The sequence below is a fragment of the Malaclemys terrapin genome, chromosome 1 (assembly GCF_027887155.1).
Source record: "Malaclemys terrapin pileata isolate rMalTer1 chromosome 1, rMalTer1.hap1, whole genome shotgun sequence".
Classification (NCBI taxonomy): domain Eukaryota; kingdom Metazoa; phylum Chordata; order Testudines; family Emydidae; genus Malaclemys; species Malaclemys terrapin.
The window spans coordinates 89238721-89256677 of NC_071505.1; the positions used below are offsets into that span (position 1 = coordinate 89238721).

The 17957-nt window shown below is 41.7% G+C and overlaps 1 protein-coding gene across 2 annotated transcripts in view; it reads left to right on the top strand.

Annotated features, from left to right (window-relative positions):
- IFT56 (intraflagellar transport 56) overlaps positions 1-16432 on the top strand; it is a 77237-nt gene extending 60805 nt beyond the window's left edge. For both annotated transcript variants that reach the window (XM_054030086.1, XM_054030075.1), the window contains exons 14-18: positions 1449-1532; positions 3099-3168; positions 9213-9319; positions 13197-13330; positions 14994-16432. In XM_054030086.1, coding sequence (XP_053886061.1) covers positions 1449-1532; positions 3099-3168; positions 9213-9319; positions 13197-13330; positions 14994-15105 — 507 coding nt within the window. In that variant the 3' untranslated portion in view covers positions 15106-16432. The remainder of the gene's footprint in view (positions 1-1448; positions 1533-3098; positions 3169-9212; positions 9320-13196; positions 13331-14993) is intronic.
- Positions 16433-17957: the final 1525 nt, after the last annotated feature.

Below are 17957 nucleotides of genomic sequence, written 5' to 3' on the forward strand. Positions count from 1 at the left end.
AAGCCAGGCTGGCAACTCCTATATTCCTATAGCCCTAATGGTACAAATAGTTCTCCCACTACTTCCTACCAGTCAGGTCTTAGGTGGCCTGCCCAGTATGGTTTATGCTTTGTAGCACAGAGGCCAATTTTGATGGAAGCCACTTAGGTTTACAAGTAGAGCTGAGAACACTATGGAACTCATTTGCATTATATTCCCCCAGTAATCATCTTTATTAGTGACTGAGTTAAAACTGCATGTCTCAAAGGACGCCTTGCTATGAGTGTGCCAACCGGTCTGAGGGCAACATGCTGGCACTGATGACCATCCGGGGCGATGAGATAATCCAGGCCAAGATGAGTCCTGGTCATAAGGAACACGTTAGTGTACAGCTGAGTGTCTGAACAACTAGCTGAGATGTACATTACTCAGAACAGCACGCGGTGTTATGAAAAGATCAAGGGACTTAAGGTCCAGTTCTACAAGACCCAAGATAACAATAGTAAGTCTAGTGCAGGGTAGAAAATGTGCCTGTTCTGCAACCAGAAGGGCATGGCTACTCTGAATTCACAGCAGCATTAGTACTTACGCAAGGTCTGTTCCCCCCCAATTTATGTTCACTTCTGTAGTGCAGATACACCCTAACTGGGGTGAAATGCTGTTAGCTGACCCTAGTTGCTGTCAGAGTTTTTAATTGTGTTTATAGCTGACCATGTCGATAACTGATAACAGACTCTCTTAAAAGCTGTATAATGGACGTGGCCTTATTTGTGCTGATTCCCACAGCATAAAGAATTTTGAGATGTAAAGTCACAGGAAGGGTTGCACTGAAATTCTCTGGCATCCAGTGCTGAAGGACTTAGAAGTGAACTTTGAGTGAGAAGGCTGGCTGTATTTGTACAAAAGGAAATGGTGATTCAGAGAAGCTAGCTTCTTGCTTACCAAGTTTCCCTAACCCTGGGACTTGTTCTAACCCTGCCAAAACCATTGTTGAGGGGGAATACTCAGCACAGTATTATGATTCTGAATGTCACCAGCAAGAGAGCCCCACTGCTCACTCTTTTAAACCACTGGAGAGTCAGAGCTACCCGTTCACCAGCCCAGATTTTAAGGTGTTGGGGAAATATGAGGGGTCATGGAGGAAGTGGCCACAGCTTCATAGCAGGTCTTAGCATGCCCAGAATGAAAGCCAAACCCAACAAAAGCAGCCACCCTGTAATTTTTGGCTTGGAACATTCTCCAAACCAACCATGATTAATACCCAGGAATGTTTCAGTTTTGATTGTAATCACATAGTCAGGATGGAAAGCCCCTCCATAATTCTTTAGCCACTGTTTGTAAATGCCTAATGTTTACAGTGTATCATTTGGGTTTTTTTCCAATTGTCTGCTATAGGCTGACTCAGATTTTTGGTCTTTATTTTTAATGTTGTACACCATGGTTTTCTGTCTGGCTGGCTTATTTTCCAGAGTTATTTCTACAATGATGACACTTTTAACTTTAACTACGCCCAAGCCAAAGCTGCCACTGGCAATACCAGCGAGGGTGAGGAGGTATGTATATGCTTTCTTTAAAAAAATAATGGAATTATTTCCTACGTAACCCCACCACCACCCCTGCCCCCACACACACACACTTTCTGATTCTGCATATTGTGTGGAAATGGAGCTGCTGCTTCCTGCAGGAATTGAGATATATATCTTGCTTTCAGTGAACCTTATTCAGGGGAGTCGGAATCCTGGTAATCTCACACGATTGGGTATGTGGGGATCATGCTGTGAGTGCAGCACTCCAAGCTATCTCTAACTGATCAAGGAATGCTCTCTTGATCAGTGTTCTGTATACTGTGCCTGAGATCACAGGCATACTTTGGGCTTGTAGGGATCACTGAGCAACAGAGACCGGATAGATGAGAGCTTTAGGTGTCACCCTTGGAGGTTTGTGAGAAACAAACTTTCTTCCCCTGGGAAGAGGAAAGCAGGAGGAAATGTCCCCATCCTATTCAGCAGCATCCATTAGTACTTAAGGAGGTTCATTTCTCCCCAAACATAGCTTTTGGGGGGAGGAGGGGCATCTGATGTTGAATTATCCCTGAAATGCACAAAAGCAATTGGCTGTTGGGAAGAAAGAAGAGAGATTTCCCACAAGGGTTAAAAAAATCAGAGGACAGACCAAAAAAACCCCCAAACCCATGTGATTTTATTTTAAGCAAATTGTGTGATTTTTATAGACCAAAAAAAATGAAATGGTTTTCTTTTGAGTTTTAAATTTGAGTCCCAGGAGCAATATGGTGACAGGTTTTTCCTGAAAGACTGCTAGAGTTGACGCAGGTAATGCACTGTCTATACTAGAACTGTGTTGATGGAAGAACGTAGACTTTAGCTTTGCGTTGTTGGGGGGTTGTTATTACATTGATGTTGGTGGGTACCTGCGTCAAGTGTGATGTGGATAGATGCAAAACAAGTCAACTTAGGTCAACCTAACATTGTAGTGTAGACCAGGCCTCAGGAACTCAACAAAATCATCCCAGCCCTCCTTAGATGTGGAATGACTGTAACGCCACTATATGTTGTAAAAAGCTAGTATTTTGACACAGAGCCTTGATAAAACTAATGGTTAAGGACTGTTATTGCTAGTCCAGGAATGCTGTGTTACATACAATATGTGGCAGAGGGGTGGGAAGTGATCATCATCACAGTGAGACTTCTGGTATTTTAGAAAGACGCTGATTTCATTCTTTGCACTGCATTCTAAATTAATGCATTCTCAGTTGTTGCCTATGCAAACTAGTCTCTTCTCTCAGCCCCCGTCTTCCTTTATGGCTGGCTTGCTATGTACCAACACCCGCTGGCAGCTGTTCAAGTGAGGCCACACCATAGTTTGGCATTTTAGAGCTCCAGATAATACCATGATAAATGTTGTACTGTTTGAATTCCCCACTTACCAGACACAGAGAGATGTCCCTATGGATTACAATTTCACACCCTAACTCTTCCCATCAAGCTGTTGTTGAGTATTCTCCGGCCTGGGCCTTGGCTACATATTGGAACAAGGACATGGTCTACTGTGTATATGGGATAGCAGATGCACATAATTTTCTTTTTCCTTCTTTCCTGCAGGTGTTCCTCTTGATCCAGAGTGAGAAGATAAAGAATGATTATGTTTACCTTAGCTGGCTGGCTCGTTGCTGTGAGTCACTTTTCTTGCAAGATTGCAGGGTGTGGATCCTCCTGTTTTGCATTAGTGTTGCCAATCCACCTTCCCTAATAGTTTTTAATGTTGTGGGTGGATTTAGTACTTATGAAAGTGACGTGCAAATAGCACTGGCTCTAGCAAGCTGTAGTGCAAGCAAGCTGTAGTGCAAGCAGTATATCTTTGGCTGCATAACCACTCTTATTTCAGTTCTGGCCCAACACAGCTCTGCCAATGCACCTCCTTCCTGACCTGTAGGACCTCATTCTTCCAAGTCTAAGAGGTTGTCTGAGCAGAGATTGCCAATTATAACAGATTACATTAATTGCTATTAAATTAATATTGGTTTGCTCTAGTTTTTACAAAATCCTTCTCATGGAAATGTGCTAATATACAAGTGATGTATAATATAAATCCTTAGAGGAATAGGAAGAGGTGAGAGGAAGGGAAAGATAGTCTAGTGGATAGGGCACCAACCTAGCAGTCTGGGCCTGGGTTCAATTCTACAGACTTCCTCTGTGATCTTGGATAAGTCACTTACACTTGTGCCTCAGTTCCCCATCTATAAAATGGGGACAGTAGTTCCCTAACTCAAAGGGGATGCTGTGAACATAAAATCCATTAGTGACTGTGCAATGCTCAGCTACCTTGGTGAAGAAGACCATAGAATATCTAGATCGATAAAGAACATGGTGGCTATTACTGTGATGATTGCTTGCCAATGTCACTTACTTTAGGTGACATTTTGTCAATTTGAGAGCACATGGGCAGTACCACTGTTTCAGAGCAGAGTACCACAGAGGTGGTCTTTGCTACAGGCTTGTGCAGCTCAAATCTGGAGACTTTTTCTGAAGCAACTCTTTCCTTGTAGCCTCAGCACAACGGTAAGAATGTTCATTAGACTGCCCTTCTCCCACCCCAATGACTTCCAGAGCAGCAACAGTAGCTTCATTATGCTGTGTTGGAGGTAGAGTCATCATCTATGCTATGCCCTTCCCAGACAGACACATTGACACACACATTGACCAACCATCCCTGATTCTGCTTGGGGACCTCACAGTTTCTTACTTCATTAATCCATAAATCTGGAATATTTATTTATTGTGAATTTTATGTTTTGACATTTACCCATTGTGACCGGGGTCCCAGGGGAGCCACACTGAGGTTACTCAATTAGGGCAAGTGGTAAAGAATGGGGCAGACAATACCCAAAGCTGGTGGATATTCCAATACCAAGCCAACACAAAACAGCTTCTATAATACCTTACTCGTTACCAAGAAACCAAAACACAGTTCCCTTAAAGCAACCGAGCCTTGGGCTTCCACCCAGATACCGAAGTCAGATATGAGAATTACTGAAAATCTTATTCATCATAGAAGAAAGTTCTACCAATCCCAAAGGATCAGACACATTACCTCTCAGGTTAAGAAATATCTCAGATCTTACCCAAATACATACTTACAGCCAATTCTGATTAACTAAACTAAAATTTATTAAAAAAGAAAAGAGAGAGAGTATTAGTTAAAAGCTCAGTATACATACAGACTTGAGTACAGTTCTGAGATCAGTTTTATAGTAGAGATGGTACGTTTTATAGTTGCAAAGAGTTCTTTCAGAATTAGTCCATAGGTTATAGTCCAACATTCATATTCAGGGTGATCCAGGTGGGACTGGAGATCTGTGTCTTACAATTGAAACTTCCCCTGCATAAAGCATCAAGCAGATCTGAGATAAAAAGGATCAGGACCCAAGGGTTTTTTATACAGTTTCATGTCTTCTCTTGACAGCTTGGAGTTCTTAGGTGAACAATAGGCAATCATCGAGACTTTGAAGTAGACTTATTTCCTAAGCATCACCGGTAACTAGCTACAGGGATTAACATAAGGCAATTACCTGTTTTCCACCATTCGCAGGTGATTTGCTATACATTTCAAAGAGAGATCAATACAATGATATCAGTATATTTACAGTTCATTTAAATGTTAAGATCTTCTTTTGATCTCAATTAATAGAATACAGCAAAGACAGGAACCGTTTGGTTACACTGTTAACCTCTAACAGTATACAGGTCTGTCTCATCTTATGCAGGGGTTCCGTCCTGTGGTTAGCGCGTAAAGCGAAAACCGCGTATAGCCAAAACCCCATTGAGTTCAATGGCGGGCGAAATCGCCTGCACTACAGGTATAGTATTAAAACTGTTGTTTTTCTCTTTTTTTGTTTTTGCCGACCGCGTAAAGTTGAAATCGCGCATGTTAAATGCACGTAAGATGCAACAGACCTGTATATGTTAACACACGAAAATACAATCGTTATCTACCAATATCTCCCTAAAGGTTGAATTTGGGTCATTTATCCTGCAGGATGCTTAACCCTTTCTGGCCATGTGTCACACCCATGGATAAAGATTTACCTGATGGGAGAACCCAAGATGCAGAATGAAATGGTGGTGCTGATTCAGTAGGTGGTGCGCTTCCATTTAATTCTGTACTAAAGCAATTCCCTACTATGGTGCTAGGGATGCTGTAAGATCCTTGTGGTCATGAAAAGATCCCATGGAACTTTCATAAGAATAGTTAATTAGTCTTGGGTACATTAGGTAATTGTAGCATTAGAAATTATTTTCTTCATGCTAAGTTTCCACTGAAGTTTCATTAGAGTTGCTGTATTCTTCCATATCTCTTAAAATGTTGAGGTGTGCTTCTAAATAGCTGCTACAATTTATTACAGGGGCAGCTGCTTTCAGTGGTGGATGAAATTATCCCTTGATGTGTAAAGTATATATATTACTTTGAGATCCTTTTGGATGAAAGATGCTATAGAAATGTAAAGTATTCTAGCATATTCATTTCTGAGTATGAGCAGATATTGTAGGAACATAAGAATGGCCATACTGGGTCAGATCAGTGGTCCATTTAGCCCAATATCTTGTCTTCTGCCAATGCCAGATGCTTCAGCGGGAATGAACAGAATGGGGCAATTATCGAGTGATCCATCCCCTGTCCTCCAGTCCCAGAATCTGGCAGTCAGAGGCTTAGCCATCTTGGCTAATAGCCACTGATGACCTATCCTCCATGAACTTATCTAATTCTTTTTTTAACCTAGTTGTACTTTTGGCCTTCAGATCATCCCTTGGATATTTCTGTCCTCAAATATTTGCAGGAGGCTAGAGATGCTGGAAATGCAACTGATTCAGGGCTCTATGTAATGTGTGGTCTCGAGCTATTGTACCAATTATTTAGACCTTATCTCAAAGAGGAGGCAAAAAGCCATTACTGTTTCACTTCCCAGCATGGCGCACTGTTTCTCTATATGCACAGATTGCTAGTTGTTACTAAATTATTAAGGCATTTTTTCCCCATAAGGAATCATGGTTTGTGAAGTTTTCAGTGCTCAGACATCTGGTCGTCATATGTGGGGCTAAGACCTGTGTCCTCTCTGCTGAGTGTGCTACTACTGAAGCTGAAGAAACAAAAATCTAGTCTGGTGTCTCAGTTTCTGCCACACCAGGAGAGTCCAATAATTACCTGTTCTTATGTACTATCTCCAATAGTGGCCATTTCAGGATATTTCATAACAGGATGTAACTTCCCCATAATGCACCTACTTGTACAATACTATACCATGTAGGTTGTGAAGGAAGGGTGGATTTTTTCCTGACTCCAGTTGGTGAACAGTTTGTGCTCAGACATATGAGAAGTTCTTGTAATTTTTAATGTAGTTATCCCTAGATTATAGTTTTACTTAGAATCAGATAGAGAGAGGTTGGTTGTGAAGAGAAACTACTCTGGAGTATGTTTCTAGTGCCGTGTGAAGGGATTTATATTGGTATCTCTGATAAATGTCAGAAATGATTGTTACTCCACTTGACTTCTGTACACATAATGCCAAGCATTCCCTCACCTTGAAGAGCACAAGAATTTTCCCCATATTAATGACCAGTGCACAGAATGAATATCTGGTGGAACTCTGAGAGGAGGTAGATACCTGATCCAAGGGGATTTTTTTCCCTTCACAATAAGAAAACATTGGGATATGCCTGGAATTAATAAGCCAAACTTTAGGTTAAATACTTCCTTACCTTCAGAGGATCTGTTTGTGGAATTTTCTGTCTCCAAAAGTACTGGATGAAACTCTGTTACTGGGATTCATGAAAAAGTCTATTCTGGCACTTATGACTAGTTGTGTTATACCAGAGATGTTTCAGGTTAATAGCTGGTGGCAGTTCTTGCTCATATATGCATTGTTAAAATGACCACAAGATCTTTGGAATCTGGAAAGAATTTCCTCATAGGGTGCACAATGGCAAGGATCTTGGGGATATTTTTATCTTTCTTTGGACTAATGAGAACTATGGGGATTCAGTATTTAAAATGAGGTGGGTGCCAGGCATTCAGGACATCAGTCCTTCATGTCTGTCTTATTTTCTATGAACATGAGTGGGTAATATTAAGTCTCACTGTTCGAATAGGTTAGAGAGTAGGAGGATGTCACAGTCCAGTACCCTATAAGAAATACATTCTCTGTTTATTCAACATTCTCCACTCTATGCCCCATAATAATCTCTGACATCATGGGACTTCAGCAATGGTAGTTAGTTCCACCTCACACATGTCCTCTACCCAAAACTGAAGAAGTAAAAGGATTTAAGTGCATTTCAATTGCTTAATTGTTGTCTAAATGCTGTAAGTATTAGCGCATGTGTTGCAAACTGGATACAAACTCTTTTCAGATTCTGTTCAACAAACATGGTTGACTTGTGTCCAGACAACAGCTTACTCTTCTCCTCTCTTTACCCACCCCTTCTACTATAATCATATTCCAACCAAGTTTGTGCATCTGCATCTTTGATGCTTCCTACTCATATCTGTAACTGTAGTCTGGGAAAATCTTGGGTAGCTGTAGGTCTCCTACACTGCCCAAACAGAGGGATAGCATGTCCTGAGGACGTGCACAAAGACTCTTTCAGCATGCAAGGAAATTTGTTTTGGATGGTCCTGCACAGAGCTCTTGGAAGAAGGGAGGACTCAGAGAGGCACCGTTAGAGCATCCTATCAACACAGCAAAATAACAGTGCTGATCAGTGTCAGCCCAGGCCTCTGGCAAGGTTGAAACACTGTTAGCTGCTGTGGTTTAACTATTAACCATGCTACTAAGTGGTAACAAACACAGTTAAGTGTTGTAGTGTAGACAAGGACTAATTTAATAGATTCTTATTGAATACATGTACAAAACGTACTCTAGACTTTTTCCTATTTGTACTGTATGTCATCTCTAAAATCCACCATTCCAAGGGAATACGCTCACTTCAAAGAATGCTGGTTTATCCTGCCCTTGCACAGAAGCTGTGGAAACCAGCAGCAAAGTCATGAAATTGAATTTAGAGCTATTGGTAGTATCTGAAACTAAAGAGGTTCATGTGTTGAGCTGTAGATAACCTTTTGAGTCTAAAACTCTGCAGACGTTGGTGGCTAGGACTTCTTTAATTTTGTAGTTACTGTGTGCAAACTAAGATAATGAAAGCAATATGAACTTCTGCTTCAAAGCATAAAATGGGGATCAGGAATTGTTTCTTTCATGTATAGCATTGTATAACTAGCGATGTGTTATATGATTTCTCTTGGGTTTTATTTCCATCCCCCTTTCCCTCATCCTGTTAAACATTTGGTATTGTCTGCAGTCAGGGGTAGAATACCAGACTAGCTAGAGCAATGGACTGACTTGATGTGTCACCAGGCTGGATGCCAGACTAGATGGACCATTGAGTTCCAGCACAGTTAGTGCTGTATCTGTGAAATATAAATCTGACGTGGTGTAGGTTTCATAACTCTTCTTTCTTATGTTTGCAAACTGCAGCACTTTACCACCATCATTGATGTGGCTGAGGGGATGGTTAGCTTTCATTCAAACCCTGTGTGTTTTAGTAGGGAGCAGGCACTTTGGTGAAGTGGTTGATAAGATTATGAACATTTTAGCCCTGTTGTTACTGGGCAGTGCACTATAGCATTTCTTCACCTTCTCCAACTTTCTGTTCTCATTGTAGATATCATGAATAAGAAGCCTCGACTGGCCTGGGAGCTTTACCTGAAGATGGAAACCTCAGGAGAGTCCTTCAGTCTCTTGCAACTCATTGCAAATGACTGCTACAAGGTGAGTCTTCTCTTTGAGGCCGGGTATCTAGTTTGTTAATTCTGTGGCACTACACTCAGATGCCTTGTCTATAGCAGACTCCTCTTCTTAAAATTCCTCACCATTGCTATCTTTAGTGAAGCTCCACAATGTATAGAGGCTGGTAGAGATCTGTCAACATTTAAACCAGCATGTTTTCTAGTTAGACTGGTGACTGGGCTACACTAGAGCTAATCACAATTTCTACCTCTAGTAGAGTTTCAATGGTGGGAGCAATGAGAAATTTTAAGAGAAAAATCTAATATAGACACAACCAGAGACTATAAGTTGGAGTTCTTTCTGGGACAGCAGATTCTGCCCTTCCAGCCCAGACTGTGAAGCTTACAACCTGATCCCCCACAAACCACCACAGGGACCTGCTACAAGCTTCCCAAGATACACAAACAAAGGAACCCAGGAAGATCCGTCATATCTGGCCACAGGACTTTTACTGAAGGAATATTAGGTCTCATAGAAACCGTCCTCAAACCACTCAGAATCATAGCGTTGGAAGGGACCTCAGGAGATCATCTAGTCCAACCCCCTGCTCAAAGCAGGACCAATCTCCAGACAGATTTTTACCCCAGTTCCCTAAATGGCCCCCTCAAGAATTGAACTCACAACCCTGGGTTTAGCAGGCCAATGCTCAAACCACTGAGCTATCCCTCCCCCCACAAAGGCCCCCTTCCTTTAAGATGTTACTGACTTCCTCCAGAAACTCCAACGTCAACATCCTCCCCCACAACACCATCCTTGCCCCCATGGATGTCACGTTCCCTATACACCAACATTCCTCACCATGACAGCATTGTTGCCTGCCTCAAATACTTACAAGATAATATACAACACTCAAAAATCCACCTAAACACATCGCCAAACTCCTCAAATTCATCCTCACACAGTCACTTCACATTTAACAAACACTTTCTCCAAATATTGGGAACAGCCATGTGTACTAAGATGGCCCCCCAGTATGCCAATCTCTTCATGGGCCACCTTGAGGAAAACTTCTGGAAAAATGCACCACAAAACCAATGATATACATAGGTACATCAATGATGTTTTCCTCATCTGGACAGATGACCTTGGTTCTCTCAGATTTCCCCTACAACTTCAACCACAACCGCCCATCCATCATACTCTCTAGAAAACACCCACACCAGCATCAACTTCCTGGATGTTCAGTCCAACATCCACAGTCAGCTTCAGCAATGAGACCCCACAAATGATTGTATGCAAGAAATCACTACACTTACCTCCTCAGCTCCTGCAACCACCCCAGACACACCAAGAAATTTGTTATCAACAGCCAGGCATTTAATCACACTCAAAACTGCCTTCACTAAACAAGGACACTCCACCAGAGAAATAGATCACATTGTGGAATGGGCCATTCAGATATCCCAGGAGAATCTGCTTCAATACGGGGGGGATGGGACCCCACATACGAGGTGTCATTAAACAATTACAATTATAGAAGTTGGTTCAGTAAAAGGTTTTACCTTACCTATCTTGTCAGTCTTAGCACAGATGCTCTGGTGTTTGTTTTTCCACCTTCAAGAGTAGGTACAATAAACTAATAGATGAGATCAACATCTTCAGCCTCTAGCACTGGGATTCTTGCCCACTCCTTTAGATTGAGTCACAGGCCATGAAAGATTTCAAAAGCACATTGATAATTGTCCTGTGATAATGTAGCAGTGCATTGCTGGAAATTGTCTCTCTCCCAGGACTGGTGTACACATGTGTTTTAACCTTTGTTCACTTTTCCTATGAGAACAAATATGAAGCTAAATGCTTCTGTGATTAGATATCCTCTGAGGGAGTTGAGGCTATGTTCCCTGATTAATTTCCCACAGTTCCTCCCCACTACAATCAAGGCCTTGTCCAGACCAGGATTTAAAGTAGGTTGTTAGCATGTGTTCGCTAACACAGGCTAACTAATATGTTTTAGAAGTCTAGTGTAGATAAGGCAGCGTATACTTGAATGTGTGCTAAACTGCCCTAGGCTTTAACTTGACCAACTAGCACATAGTAAAATATATGCTGCCTTATGTACAGTAGACTTCTAAAACATGTTAGCATGTTACATCTTTTAAAACCCACCTTAGAAAAGGTCCAAGAGAAGAAATGAGAGTTCCCCATCTGTACCAATCCAGGTGCCCCTAGACCTATCCTGCAAGTGGATATCTAAGGTGGAATAGTTGGGTGTACACATGATTTTCCCGTTGGTTCAGGAAAGCTCTGAATTGCAACACTACTACATTTGATTTTTCTTCTACTTTTATAGCAAGGGGTAAAAATTAGTTCTGAACTAATACCCCAGCAGCCTTCAGAGCTGTCTTTATGGCCATATCTAGACTAGGAAAATCCATTATGTTTCAAAACATGTGGATAAACTTGTTTTAACTAACATGCTTTTAAACAGGACTTTGCACCTAGGGTATACAGGGAAAGTCATGCATAAAGACTAGGGCTGTCTTTCATTGGACTAACTTCTGTTGGTGAGAAAGACAAACTTTAGAATTTATATCAGGTTGACGATGCTGTGTAAGCCTTAAAGTTTCTCTCTCACCAACAGAAGTTGATCCAATAAAAGATATTACTTCATCCCCCTTATCTCTCTAATATCCTGGAATTAACACGGCTACAACATTACTGTCATAACTATAAAGGGAAGGGTAACAGCCCTCCTGTGTACAATACTATAAAATCCCTCCTGTCCAGAGACTCCAAAATCCTTTTACCTGTAAAGGGTTAAGAAGCTCAGGTAACCTGGCTGACACCTGACCCAAAGGACCAATAAGGGGACAAGATACTTTCAAATCTTGGTTGGGGGAAGGCTTTTGTTTGTGCTCTTTGTTTTGGTGGTTGTTCGCTCTTGGGACTGAGAGGGACCAGACATCAATCCATGTTCTCCAAATCTTTCTGAACAAGTCTCTCATATTTCAAACTTGTAAGTAAACAGCCAGGCAAGGGGTGTTAGTTTTATCTTTGTTTTCTCAACTTGTAAATGTACCTTTTACTAGGGTGTTTACCTCTGTTTGATGTAACTTTGAACCTAAGGCTAGAGGGGGGTCCTCTGGGCTCTTTAAGTTTGATTACCCTGTAAAGTTATTTTCCATCCTGATTTTACAGAGATGATTTTTACCTTTTTCTTTAATTAAAAGCCTTCTTTTTAAGAACCTGATTGATTTTCCTTGTTTTTAGATCCAAGGGGGTTGGATCTTGATCCACCAGGAGTTGGTGGGAGAAAGGAGTGGGGATGGTTAATTTCTCCTTGTTTTAAGATCCAAGGGGTTTGGATCTGTATTCACCAGGGAATTGGTGAAGAGTCTCTCAAGGCTACCCAGGGAAGGGAATTAGCAGATTGGGAGTGGTGGCAGCGGACCAGATCTAAGCTGGTAGTTAAGCTTAGAAGTTTTCATGCAGGCCCCCACATCTATACCCTAAAGTTCAGAGTGGGGAAGGAGCCCTGACAATTACATACAAAAATAAGGGGATGACATTTTCGACTAGCTCTATTAGCTCATAGTTGAATGTGGTTTACCTAGTGGGGAGTCTAGAGTTGATCATGACCAGTTAATAAAGGTCACAACTTGGCCTGTCTATACTGTTTAAAATCATGTTAGATAAAACTATTTTCCTAGTCTGTACATAGCCTATGTGGAATTGGAATGTACCTGTTCTAGTTACAGACTACCTGGAAAGAACAGGAAAATGCATGCTGTTCCCATGACTTGTTCCTCTTGTTAACACCAGGCAAACAGCATCAGAACCAGCCCGTAACTTTGGATCTCATTCTGTATAGGCAGTCTTGTGACCTGAAATGTGTAAAGTTTTTTTTCTTCCTACACAGATGGGCCAGTTTTACTATTCAGCCAAAGCCTTTGATGTTCTGGAGAGACTGGACCCTAACCCTGAATACTGGGAAGGCAAGAGGGGTGCCTGTGTGGGCATCTTCCAAATGATCTTAGCTGGCCGAGAACCCAAGTACGTACCGTTGCTGTGTATGAACTTTTCTCATTAGTCTTCTGTTCCCAGCTAGCTGTAGCTAGAACCGCAGTCACAGCTGCTTTATGAAGAGATGCATGACTTCAGGAACAGATGTCCCCTAACCCTCCATTTTTTTTGTCTTTTGAAAGAGACCTGTACTGCCCCAGTAGTTGCACACTCAATAACCATTTTTGATCTCTAGCTTCCAGCCCAACAGGGACAGGATATGTGGTGGAGGATAGTCTATCAACTAGTGCTCTGCACTGCAGGGACCTCAAATAGATTGCTGGTCATTGTTCTTGTAGTAGCTAAACTACAGACATAGCATGCTTATTCCCTAAAGGCAGGGAGGGAGGACCTCATTTCACTGATTAGGGAGAAGTATTGATGGCCTGTTAATGGAAGTAGTATCCACTCCTCCTTGGTCTTGGAATTTCAAGGATGGCAGAATTAAAATAGGTGGATGGTTACTCACAACTTCAGGAGGGACGAAGAACATGTTTCTGAATGATAAATGAATGTTTTTAGTGAAGGCCTAATCTCTCTTTCTGCAAATTTTGTTCAATCCAAGCTTAGCTTGGATATTGGTTTGATTAAACCTCCAAGAGAAAAGAGGAAATGGTCCTTCCCATTTATTGTTTTGCCTTTGGCCTACCTCACTGGATAAGGGAATGAGGGAGGATAGAGGGGATACCTTCTGTTCCTGTTCTCCAGTAAAAAGTCTGCTGTGCTGCTGGGTGACCAAGCTCTGCAAGCAGTGGCATTAACTAATGCACCCTCCAATTTTCCCTCTGGCAGAGTTCCTGTACGTTCTGGTTAAAATTCACATAATCTCTAGAATTCTTACTTTTCTCCCCATTTGGGGCCACACAGAGGAATTGCAGTTGCTTTCTTAAATGCATACCTTTCAAGAAAACAGGAGCACCCATAGCCCTGGCATCTGTTACTGTCTCCCTTGTCTGCCCTCCATTTTCTAACAGTGCCCCTTACTAAAGTAGTGCAGATACACTAGTGCACCTCAGTCTCTGAACTGGAATTGAGTTAATCCTTCCACAAAAATCTGAATTCTGCATGGAGATGACAGACATCTGAGAAACAAACTGATTTACTTGTTATGTCAGGTCTTGTTCCCCCTAAATGCAAACCACCTCAAACGATGAATTAATTCATCAGATATCTCTAGCTAAACATGATTAGATCTGGTTAGTAGTTGAATGGGAACCCTCCAAGGAAAACATAGGGTATTTCAGGGAATCATGCTTCTGAAGGCAGCACTCTTATTTCTTAGTAATAAAAAAAACATAATGCTTCATGTTGTGAAAACGCATTGACTAATTAGTGCTGAGCAGTGCTCCTCCGTTGAAATAGGTGTCGCTATGCTGTTGAAGTTGTCTGTCAGATGGCCTGAAAAACTGAAGCTCTAACAATTTGCCATTAAATGTCTTGTGACATTTTTTGCAAGAGTAGGAATGTTAAATTTTATATCCTGGCAAGCTACAGTATGAATAATAATTTTTGCTGATCTAGAATTTCCCTTCTAGTTCAAACTAGATACAATACCTAGATACAATACCTAGATGTAAAGATGCACAGAAATTTCAGCTGTTTCTAACCAAGTGCTCATCACCCTGCTTTAAACCTTTGTCTTCTGTCTTTTCAGAGAGACACTGCGGGAAGTGCTACATCTCCTAAGGAGCACTGGTAACCCTCAGGTAGAGTATATCATCCGCATCATGAAGAAGTGGGCCAAAGAGAACAGAGTGCCTGTCTAAGACAGCACCACCAAGAAAACCAGGTCAGATGCCATCTTTTTGTGCATAGTGGAGGGCATGGAACCCAGCCCCTCCCCTTCATTCACCCTCCCACCCCACACACATCTTCCTTATAGTCTTCGTTTAGGGCTGGCCTATCATCAAACATTAAAGAGACTCAGATGGAGCAAAAAGAGTACTGCAGTTGGACTGCACAAAATTTCTATGATTTTGATATGAAGGATTTCTTTTGGACAGAAGGGTTTGAATTCCATGCTCTTCCCTCCCAGATCCGAGTGGCATTTTTTCTGTTCTACATCAATCCCAGTGTCTAGTTCAAGAGTTCTCAACCTTTTTCATATTTTGATTCCAATGTTCAGCAACTCAAACTTCCCCTCACAGGCACTCCAGACTCCTTTGCACCAGCTCCCACAGTACTGCATAAGATGTACTGTGGCAATTTGAGAGGTTTATATTTTAAAATGGTTCTCCTTGCCTTCAAAGAAGAACTCAGCAAATCTGCTTCAGTACAAGAGTGGTGATGGCAAATGGAAGAAGGATTGTGTTATCTTAGTGATTGACTTACTATTAACAGTTAACATGTTTTTAATATTCCTGGCTTACTTCAGTGTGGAACACACCACATCCTGAGCAACAGCCATTTTGAGATGGATCCTACTGACTAATTTATAACCTCTTTATCTCTTTCCTTTTTGTCCAAAAGGATTTGCTATCCCTTGGCCAAAGTCAGATTAATTCTGAACATGAAGCTAATCAACCACAAATGCAGGGCCCCAGAATTGCTTACTTATTTTCAAGGAGGATAGTTACAAGATTTGGGCAATTGCATTTCAAAGCATGAGGTTCTGACTGGCTGAGCTGTTTCTTGCTATAGAGTCTGATCCTGCAAACATTTGTGCATGTTAGTAAATTTGCTCATGTGAGTTGTCCCACCAGTTTACCTCTCGCATCAATAAAGTTATTCATGTATGTTTACAGGATCAGGCCCTTCACCAGTCACTACCTTAGACAGCAATGTATCGTGCGTTTGCTTGACAGTTTTGCCCAGCAAATACTCTGCTGTGTTTCAAGGTGGTCTGGAAAGGGAACTGGGGAGAATCCTTTTCAGAATAGACCACTTAATCCTAAAGGAGATGAAATTCTAAGAAGATGCACAATAGCTATGATATAGAAATGAATTGTAGGGCTTACAGTACATAATATCTGTACATTATTTGTAAAGGAAAAATTACTTAACTTATAAAGTATTTTTGTATCTTGTGACAAGATATTTCATTGAACACTATGATGTCTGTACCTTGATTAAAGCTTATACTTGGATTTTCAATCTAACTTCTTGCTTGGCTTTGTTGCCTCGTGATGAGGCTGGCAATTGAGATGGCAAATTTATTTCACTGCAGAGGTGGGTGGATGTATGATTGACTGACTGCCAAATCAGCATTTCATGATCAGATGAAGATGAACCATGTTAAAGCATACTGGCCCAACGGCCTATGTACTGACCTTTGATGTTAGATCCTGAAATGAGGACGGCTGGATAACCCTTATATTTGTAAGTGGTTTTGTTTTTGTTTTTCTTACTCCTGAAGAGATTCTGAATTCTCCCCAGCTTCTAAGGAATAGGCTCCTAAGTCTGAGGATATCGCTAGGCCTCTCTGATGGAGCTCAGGAACTTCAGTTACCTTTTATCATCTTACTGTAGCAGAGACAAAGGTGTTTCTCCAGCATGCCCAAGTCTTCAAACAAGAACTTCCACCTGTATCATCAATGTGATGTCTGGCATGATTTGATAGGCTGTAGGCCACCTGCTTTTATATGAAAAGAAGGGAAGATTCCATTTTAAGGACTCCCACCATAATAGTGATGGGAATAAGGTCCTCAAACCATGACAGGAATAAGGGTAGGGTCACCATGTTGCAAAAAGAGACCACATAATGGATCAGTAAATGCTGTCATTAAAGGCAGTTACATGAAACATTCCATTTGTAAGAGGCATTTTTATTTTCCTTTCCAGTTTAATTAACTTGGAAACAGATTGGAATGGCTGCTGTGAGCCTTGGTTAAAGCTATAGAAAAATTAATGTGGTGGCTTTGTGACAGATGTTAAATGCAGCTAATTATTCTGTTCACTGATGCTTAACCAGCAGGAAAGCCTGATAGCCTCTAGATTTAGGCTGATAGACAACAATCATAAAATCGTAGGACTGAAAGAGACCTCGAGAGGTCATAGAATCATAGAATATCAGAGTTGGAAGGGACCTCAGGAGGTCATCTAGTCCAACCCCCTGCTCAAAGCAGGACCAGGTCTTCCAGTCTACACCCTGCATTCAAGTCAGGACTAAGGCCTGGTCTACACTTTGGGGAGGGGCGCGAGCTAAGTCGATCTAAGTTACGCAGCTTCAGCTACAAAAATAGTGTAGCTGATGTCGACGTACTTAGAGCTACTTACCGCAGTGTCTTCACTGTCTTCACTGCGGTAGGTCAACTGCTGACGCTCCTCCGTTGACTCCACGTATGCTTCTTGCTCTGGTGGAGTACCAGAGTTGACGGAAGAGCGCTTGGTGGTCGATTTATCGCGTCTTCACTAGACGCGATAAATCGACCCCCGCTGGATCGATTGCTCCAGACATAAGTGTAGACATGCCCTAAGTATTATCTAGACCAGGGGTAGGTAAACTATGGCACGCGTGCCAAAGGCGGCACGCGAGCTGATTTTCAGTGGCACTCACACTGCCCGGGTCCTGGCCACGGGTCCGGGGGCGGGGGCTCTGCATTTTAATTTAATTTTAAATGAAGCTTCTTAAACATTTTTAAAACCTTATTTACTTTACATACAACAATAGTTTAATTAT